The 14,495-nt window shown below is 46.7% G+C and overlaps 1 protein-coding gene across 2 annotated transcripts; it reads right to left on the reverse strand.

Annotated features, from left to right (window-relative positions):
* Window positions 1-3,265: 3,265 nt before the first annotated feature.
* Window positions 3,266-13,520, reverse strand: SMIM7 (small integral membrane protein 7). 2 transcript variants are annotated; one of them, XM_060093837.1, is made up of 5 exons: window positions 13,439-13,520; window positions 13,316-13,357; window positions 12,769-12,821; window positions 8,345-8,435; window positions 3,266-3,675 (listed from the first exon to the last, which is right to left on the reverse strand). In XM_060093837.1, the coding sequence occupies exons 1-5, from the start codon at window positions 13,462-13,464 to the stop codon at window positions 3,660-3,662; spliced, it is 228 nt and encodes a 75-aa protein (XP_059949820.1). In that variant the 5' UTR covers window positions 13,465-13,520; the 3' UTR covers window positions 3,266-3,659. The 2 variants fall into 2 exon arrangements, with proteins under 2 accessions (XP_059949820.1, XP_059949819.1); XM_060093836.1 differs by having other exon boundaries at window positions 12,921-13,357; window positions 13,439-13,494.
* Between the last annotated feature and the right edge of the window lie 975 nt (window positions 13,521-14,495).

Raw genomic sequence — 14,495 nt, forward strand, 5'->3', positions numbered from 1 at the left:
AGCCTAAAGCTGTCAACATGGATTTCTCTTTTTTTTTTAAATGCAAGTTTCTTTAATAAGTTTAGTCATTTTACCATCCTTTTTTTGAAGATGGACTGTTTTTTTATACCAGTTTTTTCGAAATATAATTTACAATGTTGTGTTAGTTTCAAGTGTACCACAAAGTGATTCAGTAATACATAAATACATACTATATATAGATTTTTCAGATTCCTTTCCATTATAGGTTATTACAAGATATTGCGTATGGCTCTCTTTTTTAAAGTGACCCCAAAAAGCCATTAGGGATGATACACTGAGATGTTCACTGCTGTGTTATTTATAATAGACAAACACTAGAGACAACTCAAGTCTCCATCAGCTGGGGACTAGTTAAAATAATTATGGTATGTCTTTACAATGGCTTATTTGCAATTATTAAGAATGGTAAAAATACAGAAATGTGCTCATATTATCAGGTGAGAAAAGCAGGCCAGAAGAACAAAGATACCATCTGGATAGAGAAAAGGTATCTACCATACCCAGTGCACATGCATAGAGAAAGAGCCAGAGGAATGTGTACCCAGAGTGATGCTCTCTGGGGAAAAGTGATTACTGCTGATTTTTTCCCTTACAGCAAAGCTGGACTTCATAATTTTTCTACAATGAACATGCATTGGTAGTAAGAAACTTTAAAACAAAATAAAACAAACAAAAGCCACTAAAGCTACAGTGGTAGTACATGACGATGTAGCCTTCCCGGGTACTCAGGGAAGTACCAGTGAGGGAAGCCAGCAAAGGTCACAACAATGGTGACCGCAGTGGCATTTATAACAGTGGATAAAGTACAAGTTCAAAGTACATATGAGAGGGCCAAGGTTAAAAAGAGATTTATTGATGCTGCACGATAGTTAAAAATGAGACCCATGAAGCCTCTCTGGCAGCCCAGAAAATATGAAGGAAATGATGTCAAAATGAAAACAGCAGAGACTCACAGACATGGAAAAAAAAAAATATGGTTACCAAAGGGGAAAAGAATAAATTAAGAGTTTGGGATTAACAGATACACACTATACATAAAACAGATAAACAACAAGGATCTACTGTATAGCACAGGGAACTACATTCAACACCTTGTAATAACCTATAATGGAAAAGAATAGGAAAAAGAATATATATATATATATATATATATATATATATATATATATATATATGTATAACAGAATCACTTTGCTGTACACCTGAAACATTGTAAATCAACTATATTTTAACTTAAAAAAAACAAAACAAAACAGCAGAACCCAAATTGCCGTACCACTGTTGGAACTATGTCGAATATACCAATATGTATAAGAAAAATGCTAGAAAAGGAATGGGAAGACAGGAAAAGGTTTTCCATGGTGGAAATTGTTTCCAATTTTTTTAAATGATGTGATTGCTCCTTTAACAGTCTGTGTGTGGACTGCCTGAATGAATGTAGGCAAGAAGAGAGACAATTCAGGCAGTGAGGACACCCATAGGTACTGAGTGCTTACTGGGCGCCAACCAGTCAAGCACCTGGCTCACCTTCAAGTTCACTGAACCTTTTAATAACACCAGTAGGTTTGACTTTCAGGCCCATTTTAAAGATGTGGAAACTGAGGCTTAGAGAGGAGAAGTAACCAGCCAAGGCCCCATGAGCAAGAAGCAGAGATGGGATTTGAACCCACATCTAACTGACCCAGAACATGAGCACTTACAAGCTGTGGGACCCCCCGCACTCAAAATTCAAACTTGGGTAACCTTTGGTGCCAGCGTGGGTTCTTGAAAAGCCTCCTAAAGATGAGTTGCCACTTTAAAAATGTACAACAGCCTTTGATGTGCATCCCCCACAGCTCCACTGCTTATAAGAAATGAACAATGAGAAAATAGTTCTCCGGTGAAAAATACAACTATTGAAACAAAATCTCAATGACCGCATTCTCTTCTCCGAGCTCGATTCATCCCCACGACACACAAATGCCTCACCTCACTGAAACCTCAGCACCGGTCTGAATAAGGCAGGGAGGTTTCCTCACATCATTCATATGGCTTGAGGACTGACCAGCCAAGATCTTGGCACGTCCGTTCCTGCTGACAAGAACACCGGCCTGCGCGAAGCTCGATTCAGCAGCCCTGTTCCCTGCTATGTACAAACCACGGGGTGATACTCGGCCCAGATTTGACAAGGGAATAAATTACAGAAGCTATGAAGTAGAATGAATTAGCTGAGCAGCAGGACAAGTGGACTTGACCCTGGCCTAGCAAAATCCCACCATTATCACTAACTCGTTTGATTCTTCCAGGTGCAGCCCGTCAAAATCGTATTTGCCCAATTCCTGCCCAACATTTATTGAACAAAAACTGAAAAGGAGTATCTAACGTTGCCTCTTTTCTGACTTTTTGACAGCCTCCACAATAAATGAATCCTAGGTGTTTCCCACAGTGTAATTTGAAACAACTCAAATTGAAAGTCAACTTCTACAGCAGAAATTAACACAACATTTTAAATCAACTATATTCAATAATTTAAAAAAAAACCCAATGAAAGTATCAAAAATAAAAAAAATTTACAAAGGACTTCTTGGTTAAAAAATGTATAAACAAAAGGTCCTTTTTAGAAATGAGCTTTATTTTCAATGCTCTTTAGTTCTAAGAGCCTGCATATTTATTTTTTCCTCCCACCAGGTTACCTGCAAGTTAGGATTTCAAAACCACAACAAACAAATCAAACACCTGTAGGATCCAGGCACTGACCACCCAAGTGTCATGTTGGCGATTAAACCAGGACTCCCTTTCAAAGAAGCTTCTATGCAAAATGCTGTATTTCCTCCAATGAGGCTTGTTTTTCAACCTTGAAATCATCCACTTGAAAAACAGACCCCAAAACCCAAGCTTTCAGAACTGGGTCCCAATATCACCACATAAATCACTCTCATTCTAAAAACTATACAATTAATGGCCCCAAAAGTTACTTTAATAGAGGGCTTCAAGGTAAGGCAAAGTTTCTCATAAAACCCCCATCCACCCTGCCAACTGCTCTGCACCTCTCTTCCCCAGGAACCCATGACACTTCACCCTTCAAGTCCTGGGGACAACCTCAGCAGCATGCAGTGGCCAAGCAGAGCCCATTGGGATGGGGAAGGAATTTGGACACAGACCCAACAACAATGAACTCGTTCACTGCTCACAAATGCAGTCCAATAAGAGGCTACATCAAACTTAAAAGCCAACCTTTCTGCTTCAGATCCCTGGATACAAAAGATATTTAAAAATCTGTATAATTTGAACCAAAAAAGGATGGTTATTAACAATAAACCAAGAAATACCCAGAAATGGGTTTCCAGTGAAAGTTTGGTAGAAGAGGGATTCTGATCTGATTAAACAATCTAGATACCACGGCCCCTCACATAAACACTCTTCAAACTCTTAAGTAGACAGCATTTCAAGGCAGAGATCAAAGTGAAAATATCTTTGAAAAGAAAACAGTGATGTGGCTGGGAAACTGTGTTCATCTTGGCGAACATTTTTTCCACCCACCACAAGCTTGGACTTTCTGGGAAGGTCACTGGTTTTCTGGTCAGAAACATTCTTGATGTCATCAGGAATGGAGCAAGAGACACTCTGAGAAGGTGTGTTTCCGGTTCTATACCTGGAGCTCAGGAGCCAAAGAGCCTGGAAAAGTCAGAGGGCAGAAACATCCATGAGGATGGGAAGCAGTTGCCTTGAAAACACTTTCAGGAAATATTTTCTGGTGACTATCACTAAGATTATTTTACATCATTTTCTGATTTTGTAAGTAACTCTCTGTTACACAACAATGTGAACACACTTACCACTGCCAAACTGTACACTTAAAAAAAAAGTAACTCTTTTACAAAGTATCTACTTGGTATGAATCTGTAACATTTTATTTTAGCCCATTCTCTATCACTGCAAGTCAATGGTGACTTTCATAAATAAAAAGACCTTTGAGTAAACAAATGATTATTAGAGATAACTCTGTTAACTGAAGAAAATCTGGAATAGAAAAGGCCTAGAAACTGTATAAATGTTCATGAAGTTTGGGAATAGGTTATAATACAGGCCTACAGGGGAAAACCACAGAATTGTTAAAAAGATTACACAGTTGGCCCTTGAACAACACAGGTTTGAACAGCGCCAGCCCACTTATACGTGGATTTTTTTCAATCGTAAATACTGCGGTACTACACAATCCAAGGTTGGTTGAATCTATGGAAGCAGGACTGCAGATACAGATGGCCAACTGTAAAGTTATACTCAGATTTTCGACTGTGAGGTGGGTCGGCACCCCTAACCCCCATGTTGTTCAAGGCTCAATTGTATATGGGAACTCTCTGTGTTACCTTTGCAACATTTCTATACATCTAAATTCTTTCCAAAATAAAAAGGTTATTTGAAAAAATAACAGATGGGGCAGGAACAACTGGGTCACCACATGCAAAAGAATGAAGTTGGATCCCTACCTCCCACCATATATGAAAATTAACTCAAAGTGGATCACAGACCTACTATTAAAACTATAAAACTTTTAGAAGAAAACTTAGGTGTAAATCCTTATAATCTTGGGTTAGGCAATGACTTCTTAGCTATAACAAAAAGAACAAGCAACAAAAGAAAGAGATACATCGGACTTAATCAAAATTGTAGAATTTTGCACTTCAAATGACACCATCAAAAAACTGAAAAGATGGGCTTCCCTGGTGGCGCAGTGGTTGAGGGTCCACCGGCCAATGCAGGGGACATGGGTTCGTGCCCCGGTCCGGGAGGATCCCGCATGCCGCAGAGAGGCTGGGCCCGTGAGCCATGGCCGCTGAGCCTGCGCGTCCGGGGCCTATGCTCCCTGACGGGAGAGGCCACAGCGGTGAGAGGCCCGTGTACCGCAAAAAGAAAAAAAAAACAAAAAAAAACTGAAAAGACAATCCACCAAATAGGAGGAAATACTTGCAAATCATATATCTGATAAGGGACTGGTATCCAGAACATAAAAAGAACTACAATTCAGTAATAACCTAACTAAAAAATGGGCAAAGGATCTGAAGACATTTCACCAAAGAAGATATACAAATGGCCAATGAACACATGAAAGCTCAATGTCATTAACCATTGGGGAAATGCAAATCAAACTTCACATCCACTACGATAGCTATAATCAAAAAAAACTGACAATAGCAAGTATTGGCAAGGATGTCGGGAAACTGGACCCCTCATACCCTGCTGATGGGAATGAAAATTGCTGCAGCTACTTTGGAAAATAGTCTGGCAGTTCCTCGAAAGGATAAATATAGTTACCATAGGACCCAGCAATTCCACTCCTGGTTATATACCAGAGAACTGAAAACTTAAGTCTGCACAAAAACTTGTCCACAGGTGTTTATATCAGCATTATTCAAAATGGAAACACTGCAAATATCCATCAACTGATGAGCAGATAAACAAACTGTGGCATATCCATACAATGGACTATTATTCAGCCACAGAAAGGAATGAAATACTGATAAACATTACAATATGGAAGAGTCTAGAAGACATTATGCTGAATGAAGGAGGCCAGACACAAAAAGCCATATACTGTATGATTCCATCAACATGAAATACCCAGAATAGGCAAATCCATAGAGACAGAAAGGAGATCAATGGTTGCCCAAGGCTGGGGGAGGGAGGAATGGGAAGGAAATGCTTAATGGGTACTGGGTTTCCCTTTGAGGGGGATGAAAATATTCTAGAATTAGAGAGTAGTGATGGTTGCACAACCATATGAAAATACTACAAAATACTGAATTGTGAAGACTGACTTCCACTTTTTACTTACTAAAACCCTTTTCCATGGTTTGACACTCTCATTTTCTCCCTATCTTCTCCCCGCCCATACTTTTTTAATGAAGATTTCAATATACAGAAGAGTTATAACAGTTCAGCAAACACCCACATACACACCACCTGCAATTAATGCTTTGCTTTACTGTGTATCTATCCATTGATCCATCTACCTTATTTTTCAAGTTTCAAAGTCACAGATATCAGTGCCCTTGGTCTCTAAACGTTCAGACACCTTTCTCCCTGTATTTCAAGTTTTTCATGACTTTTTAAAATTTCCAATTGAGCTCAGCTCCAACAATACAGAAATTAGTACAGGGAATAGCAAACTATCCCTTGAGCCCACTAACTTCCTCAGCAGTCACAGCACGGTCACCTCTGTGGACAGTCTGGAGTAGATCCTTCCAACTCTCTCACTGGAAGTTATTTCCCTCACACACCCACTCAGCATTTATTCAATGTTTACTGCGTGCAAGTCACAACTGACACCAGAGTGTGCATACAGGTGACACCCGACCTTCTTTACTTTCAAACCATTCTCCTGTGTAGACAGAACCTTCAGGCACATTATCAATGATGGTGTTGTGTCAGTTGGTCGTATCGGTGTCTTTCGAGTTACCTGACTCTTCTCCTGTTCTTGGAGACTTAGATGATTTCCAGTTTTTGATATCCTGAAAAAGCCAGTCACTGCCTCCCTGACAGAGCCCTTTCTGGAGAAAAGCTTCCCTCACTCACGGCATGTGCTGAAAGAGCTGGCCTAGGTCAGGGAGCTGTAAAAAGCCACACAGTAAGTAGTTCAGGCTTTGTAAGCCTGTCAAAACGGTCCAATCTTGCCATTGTAGTGCAAAAGCAGGGACAGACATGGGCTCCATTCATGAAAACTTCATTCATGAAAATAGGCAGAGGGTAGATATGGCCCATGGGCTGTGGTTTGCTGACCCCCTGACCTAAGTGGCTGGAAGCAGGAACCCCCAATCCAAGTAGATCTGGGTGACACCTAGATACTCCCAGAAATCAAAATCAGGACACTGGGCTACTGGCTAAGCTAGCCTTGGGCTGAGCTGGGAGGTCACAAAGCCTGAGGCTACCATCCTTGTCACAGGCCAGCAGGTAGAGCAGTAAAAGTAGCTAGTCAGGTGAGAGAGGACGATGAAGCCAACGGACAGGAAAGAATAAAATGATGAAAACACACCGAGTTCTCCTCTGCCCCAGGACCTCTGCCAATGCTGCTTCTGGTGCTACTGTGCCTCTCTCCAGCTCTGCAAATGGCAGGCTTTCCTCTCGTTCTGTAGGTCTTGATTTGAATGGCATCTTCTCAGAGAACCTCTCCCTGACCCTCCTAAACTAGGAGCCCCCTTCCAATTCTCCACCTCACAACTGATTTTTCCCCCTATTTGCTTATTTGACATCCCTGTTATTCTGTGCATTCGCTGAAGGCAGGGACTATGGCTGTTTTGGTCTCAACTGTAATCCCAGAGCACAGCCCTCAAAAGACAGTTTTGAATAAATAAATGAATGAATGGATAGGTGGGAATCTAGAGAGACAAAGGCTGGAGGAGCCCCCCAACACTTCTACTTCCCGTAAGAGCTAGTTATACTTCGTACACTCTTCTGCAAACTCCTTGATCTCTTCATGAGCCCTCTCTGTACCTAGGCAGGCCTCATCTGAGCTTCCAAAAAGGGCCTCTCTGGGCATACATTACAGCCCTCATTCCGGGCTCTAAAATACTCTCCAGCAGCACAGAAACCCCTCCTCCCCTCATCTCCTAAGTCCTGGAATCGTACCCTCAAACAGCCACTGGGCTGGCACAAGGACTGCACAGCAACCCCAAATTCAGCATCTCAATGACTCAAGACAGCCAACTTTTCACTCTCTTCCTCTTTAGGGGAAGCACATGGAGATGGGCACAGCCTGGCCCAGAACCCCAGATTCTCCTTGGTTTTTTCCGAGTCTGTTTACTATGAGTCTCATAATTCACTAACAGCATGGTCCTGACACTGAAAGCAAAACCAATCCAATTGGATTTTTTTAGCCTAATGAGAAAATAAAATAGGCATAAAAAACAGAAATAAAGCCTGAATACACTTCTGCTGGCTTCCAGCAGGCTGGGAGCAAGACCCGGCAGCACGCTGGCCTTTCAAGACGTATTTTCCACTTTGGCCAACGCCAAGTATAGGCTAAGCACAATCAACAGAGCTGGCGAGAGGTGATGGAGCCATGGGCTCAGGGGAAGGCATCTCTTGGCAGCCTCTGCTGAGGCACCAGGCACAGCCAGGACTTGAAGAACGCCATGTTCCAATCGAAGCTCCAGCCTGGACTGCAGTGACATAGTTTAATTCCTACAGACCCCAGTTACCTCTCTAGTGTGGAGAGTTCTTACTTTGAAAGCAGAAAGCATTACACAAAAGTGCAGACTGGGAGGACAAAAAACGACCATCAGAGGGTCATTCTGGAGAACGACCCTGAGGATAATGACAATGAAGGAGAGAGGCAGGCTGGACTTACACGATCATGCAGAACATCATGAAGACATTCCATAGGGCGATGAAGATTCGAAAATATCTGAGGCTCAGCAAGAACTCCCGGATGTTGTCACCTGGAAAGTCAGAAAGCATTTTCACAAGCAGTGCTAACATTTCTGTTGTCACGGGTGCAGTGTGCTTCTGCCTACCCCACACCCACTGCCCCCATGTTTCAATGGCAGCATGGCTTTTCATTTGGGCCGCCTCTGTTCCCCAGCCCTGAGCACTCAGGCTATAGCTGCCACTGACCAACCCCCTGAGAGGACCAAGCACTCAGCCTCTGATTGGCTCAGGGAAGGGCACGTGACCCCAGTCTGTCCAATGAGAGCCAGCCCTGGGACTTTTGCTCGAACTACCGGGAAAGAGGAACTTGCTTTCCGCCAGGCTAGCTGGACTGCAAAGATGTAAGCCCAGTCCTCTAAGGCAGGGTGCAAACCATGGCCTGTAGGCCAAAGCTGGCCTCTGCCACCTACTTCTGTATAGCCCATGAGTGAAGAATGTTTTTTATACTTTTTAATGGTTAAAAAAAACAACAACAAAGTATTTTGTGAGCCACAAAAATTACATGAAACTCAAATTTCAGCAGCCATAAAGTTTTATTAAAATACAGCTATGCCCGCTCATTTACATATTATCCATGACTACTTTCAATTTACAGAGATGAACTGTTGCACCAGAGACTCTATGGCCCACAAAGCCTAAACTATTTATGATCTGGCCTTCTACAGAAAATTGTGCCAAGCCCTGCTCTAGGGTCATCTTTGTCAACACAAGCCAGCCTGATAGTAAAACCAACCCAGGAGGAAAAGAGAGCTGGGGAGGGTCACAAGCTGGAGAGCCAGTTTAAGCCCTGAATCCACGTGTGCCCAAGGACCATTCTATCCTTTGACGTTTCAATTTGCTTTAACCACTTTGAGCTGGTTTTCAGTGTTTACAACTGAAAAAGCATACTAATTCAGGCAAGTAAAATGGGAGTTCTGCTTTGGTGACGACTAACTCTAGTCCCCTCTGATGCCAAGGAACAGAAACCACTCCAAGAAGAGGGAATTTGGTACATTAAGACTCCAGAGGGACTTCCCTGGTGGCACAGTGGTTAAGAATCCGCCTGCCAATGCAGGGGACACGGGTTCGTGCGCTGGTTGGGGAAGACCCCACATGCCATGGAGCAACTGAGCCCGTGCGCCACAAATACTGAGGCTGCACTCTAGAGCCCGCGCACCACAACTACTGAGCCCACGCACCTAGAGCCCGTGTTCTGCAACAAGAGAAGCCACCACAATGAGAAGCCTGCACACTGCAACGAAGAGTACCCACCCCCGCTGCCCGTGTGCAGTAACGAAGACCCAACGTAGCCATAAATTAATTAATTTTAAAAAAAAGGGGCTTCCCTGGTGGCACAGTGGTTGAGAATCTGCCTGCTAATGCAGGGGACATGGGTTCGAGCCCTGGTCTGGGAAGATCCCACGTGCCGCAGAGCAACTAAGCCCGTGAGCCACAACTACTGAGCCTGCACGTCTGGAGCCTGTGCTCTGCAACGAGAGGCCACAATAGTGAGAGGCCTGCGCACCGCGATGAAGAGTGGCCCCCGCTTGCCGCAACTGGAGAAAGCCCTTGCACAGAAACGAAGACCCAACACAGCCAAAAATAACTTAATTAATTAATTAATTAAAAAAAAAAAAAAAAAAAGACTCCAGAGACTCGGGTTCCAGGACCTTCCTCTGGGGTTTTGAGTTGATTGCCCAGCCTCTTGAGGCCTCCAGAATGAAGTGAACGGATCCAGATTAGATGATCTACAAGGGTGTTACCCGAAGTGTCATCCACAGACCAGAGCTGGAACACCGGGCAGCTCAGAAACTTCCAAAGCAACCCAACATGACCGCCACCTGGCACTGCTGCACCATCCAAGCGCATGAAGAGCACAAGGTGTTGCTCTACATGGTTTAGACAAGTCCAGTGTTGTCTAAGCCATGGGGTTAGCGACATGTAGCATAGCCTATATAAGTGTTGGCCCAGCACAGACTGCAAATGTCAGAGACAGATCCGTTCCCAGAACGTCTGCAAGGCACTGCTTGGCAAGGCCCTTCTCTGAGCCCAGGATCACAAAAATGGCCTCTCTTACCATGAACAAACGCTGACTAAAGGCCACTCATCCCAGGGAGTAGCTGAGTGCAGGGGATACAGGGAGGAATGAGAAACGTGTCCCTGCCCTAAGGAGCTCACAGGGAGGACAAATACTAAGCAAGTAACCACACACCTGATTACTCACTAGACAAGTGCCATGGGAGCTATAATGGGGGAACCCAACCTGGCATGCATCGGGACAGGGGTGGGGTCAGAAGAAGACTCACTGGGAAAGTGTGTAAACGCCAACCTTAAACGTGAGCTGGGGACTTCCCTGGTGGTGCAGTGATTAAGAATCTGCCTGCCAATGCAGGGGACACGGGTTTGATCCCTGGTCCAGGAAGATCCCACATGCCGTGGAGCAACTAAGCCCATGCGCCATGACTACTGAGGCTGTGCTCTAGAGCCCGCACGCCTAGAGCCCATGCTCTGCAACAAGAGAAGCCACTGCAATGAGAAGCTCCCACACTGCAACGAAGAGGAGTCCCGGCTTCCCGTAACTAGAGAAAGCCAGCGCACAGCAACGAAGACCCAACGCAGCCAAAAAAAACGTGGGCTGGAGTTTACTGACCTTCCACACAGGTGACCTGGGCCTACATATGCCCCAGTTTCCTCCTGTGTAAATGGGGATGATGGGGGACTGGGAAGACTGCAGCACAGTGCCTGATATATAGGACACTCTCAATAAATGAAGCCAGTGTGATATTAGGGGTCAGCCAGGCAGAGGATGGAGGGAGAGGAGCATGATCTACAGGGGCAACCGCCAACACAGAGTCCTAGTTTGAAGGAGCCTAGCAGGGAGCCCCCGATCAGAGGGAAGCCACCGTTCTGACTATCCTTGTCACCAATGCTCCCGCCACTTTCGAGCCCACATGGCCAATCTCCCACCTACCATAGCTCCAACTCAGATCTATAGATCACAGCCCCAGGGGCTGGAATAGTGCCTTCCACGTAGTGGGTAAGCAACATATACAGCTGCTGAACGAATGCATGAATGAACAGACGGACAGTCTAGTGATTGAGAGGACAACCTCTGAAGTCAGAAAAATCCAGGCTCAAATCCCAATGCTGTCGCTGATTTGCTGTGTGGCCACAAACAAGTTGAGCCACATCTCTGAGCCTGAGTTTCCTCATCTGTAAAATGGGAAAATGCTCCTTACCTTTTAGAAATGGAGGTGGAGTGAAACACCCATAGGAAGTACCTAACAAGGCAGCCACCACCCAGCAGGCCCCCAATAAAGGGGAGCTGTCAGACTGCCTTCAGATTCGCTGCCCCTTTGGGTTCCAATTGTCCTCATGCAATGCTCCATCATAGCACCCACCATCTTGGCCGCAATGCCACCTCCTCAGAGGGCCTTCCCTCCACACAACCCAGCCAGAGCAGCAACCCCATTGCTATCCTCCCGACATCTTTTTCTTCACTGTCTGTCCCACACCATAGGAGTACAACCCAAAGGCAGGAATTACTTCTGTCTTGTTCCCTGCTGTGTCCCCAGCATCTAGCACAGTGGCTGGTACATAATAAGTGTTCAATAAACGTTTGGTGAACGAACGAATGAATGGATACAATAGTCACGTACAGGTCCCATTAGACTCCAAATAGTCATATGTGTCAATTTAGCAGGAAGTATATATTCTAGGGCCTCCAGGGGCCAGTCATGTGAAATGATACAAAGATGAGGGGGCGGGGGCTGGGATGAGGTAGAGGCCACAGGCCCGGCTTCAGTGGGGTCCTGCTTCTCAACTCCTATTCAACAGGTGTCAAAAGGTCGCTTGAACCCCAAGTTGTAGAATGTTCCAATTTTTCTTGAAAAATCATACATCTGAATCTTTATATGACATCTCCTGATTTATTTGAAAGCTAATCTAATTGAAAATTAAACAAACAGGTCTACAGCATTCTGGAAACAATAGGCTGTTCATTCACTCATTCATTCATTCATGCTGGAATGCTGAACTGCAAGGACACAGATGAGCCAGAACAAGCTGGAGCCTCTTCTCTGGAGCTTAAGGTCAAGTGTGAGAGCTAGATATTAGCCAGATGACAGCATACATAAAAGAAAATTATAACTGTAAGAAGTGATATGAGTGCTGACCTATGCAGGGAGGCCTGGTAGGAGAAAGCAGTGGATGACAGAGGTGGGTAGAAGGAACAGCACAAACTCAGGCGCGCGCACACGCACGCACGCACACACACACACACACACACCCCTAAAAGAAAACCGGTGAAAAAGAACTGTCCTCTCTGAAATGTACCAATTCCAGAGTACAGAAAGGAGGCCTTACCTGTGCTGGGCTCCCTCGACTCCTCCCCAAAGCCTTGCGTGTCCTTCTTTTTCCTACAGAGAGAAGCAGACAGCGACCACTTTCAATAGGACGAACAGACCACTTAGTCCCCGGGCCCTGATCCCCAGCTCAGAGGGGAGCTCTAGCCCTACCGTTGGCTTGCTGTGTGACCTCTTTTGAGCGGTTCAGTGATGTTCCCTGGGCCACCCCTTGCCCAGCCAATCACAGCCATGCCTGCAGCCACCGACGGGGTGGAGTGGTTCGAGGGAACCAGGTGCGGGGCTTCGGGTACAGATTAGGGCTAAGAGATTCTCAGGGGATGTGTCTGAGGCTCTCATGGGTGCGAGCAGAGGGATGCCGGGGGAACTGAGAGTCCGGAGTTCAAATCTCGGCGGCGCGGAGAGTCACAAAAGGATGGACGCGGTTGGAGGCGGAACTTGGGGCTGGGACCTGGGGGCGGGGCCGGCGGCGTAGGGCGTGCTCACGCTCGCGAAGGCGGGGCTACGGGTCCCCCGGATGGAGCCACGGTCCAACGCGGCCTACTCACAGCTTAAAGTTGAGCACCGCCCCGGCGTTCATCAACAGCGTCCTGCAGAGGGAGAATGCGGTTACCTGGACCGCCCCCACCCTGTCGGGCCCTCAGGTCCCATCCTCTGGTCCCCATAATTACCCAAACAGCAGGATGTCCCCGATCATTGTTACTGCCGGAGCGTCCGTCAGAACAGGAAGCGGAAGCCTCGGGAAGGGAGGGGAGAGGAACACGAGCCGACCAATCTCGAAGCAGCTCTGGAGAGGGCTGGACCAATCAAAGACCAAGGCAGGCAGGGTCCCGCCTTCTGCAGGCCAAGCCCCCTAAAGAAAGCGCGAGCGCCGCTCCTTGCTAGGAAGGCCTGGGGAGGGTAACCAAGAAAGGGCGGGGCGTCACCCAAGGGGCGGGCCCATCTGGGGCAGGGTTGGGTAAAGGATTGGAAGCCTTTCGCGCATGCGTGAGAGCCCAGCCAGCCAGAGCACTAGCACAGCGGCTTTCCCTTCTGCTGGGCTGGGCTCTCGGATGCGGCTTCTGGAGAAACGGTGCCCCCTGATCATTGAAATGCATAGGGGAATGAGTCCTGATGCAGTGGGCTCTACCGGGCATGGACGCCCCGACTGTTGTACTCCAAAAGGGCCTCCTCCTGGGCCCCACGGAAGGCGGGATCCCCACTAGGCAGACACTACCCGGGGCGGGGGTCCCGACTGAGCGGTTCCCTCGGAGGACGGGATTCCTTGCGCGGCACAGAAGTCATGATTTACAGAGGCCTGGGATCATGACAGCTCGATAGAGGACGGGGGTCCTGACCGAATGGACCCTATGGGGCACGGGAGTATGGGGTTCACAACTGATCTGGTCCCACGGGGGATGGAGGTCCGGATCCAAGGGCTCCACAGAGGACGTTGGTCCTGATCAGCCCTACAGGAACGCGGTCCTGAATGGTCCGTCCCGCCTGTGTGGGCTCCGTGAGGAACGGCCCCCGCCCCCCTCCAAGGACAGATCCCCTGTCCAACTCACACTCCACGGGGACCCCGCACCCCGCCTGGCTGGGCTGAATGGGGTCATGATGGCCCGAGGGACAGAGTGTGGGACATTGGACCGACCGGCTTCCATGGGACTGGAGGGTCCCACCACCCTCCCCAAGGCCAGCCAGCGGTCGCCCCTCCTCTCCCGCGAGGGCAGGGTTGGGGGCGGCGCC

The sequence above is a fragment of the Mesoplodon densirostris genome, chromosome 3 (genome assembly GCF_025265405.1).
Source record: "Mesoplodon densirostris isolate mMesDen1 chromosome 3, mMesDen1 primary haplotype, whole genome shotgun sequence".
NCBI lineage: Eukaryota > Metazoa > Chordata > Mammalia > Artiodactyla > Ziphiidae > Mesoplodon > Mesoplodon densirostris.

Coding starts and splice junctions, on each gene's coding strand:
- SMIM7 (XM_060093836.1), bottom strand. CDS start 13,000: ATGGCTGTGATTGGCTGGGCAAGGGGTGGCCCAGGGAACATCACTGAA. Junction 12,822..12,920: donor GGTCACACAGCAAGCCAACG/GTAGGGCTAGAG, acceptor TTCTCTCTGTAG/GAAAAAGAAGGACACGCAAG. Junction 8,436..12,768: donor GTCGAGGGAGCCCAGCACAG/GTAAGGCCTCCT, acceptor CTGACTTTCCAG/GTGACAACATCCGGGAGTTC.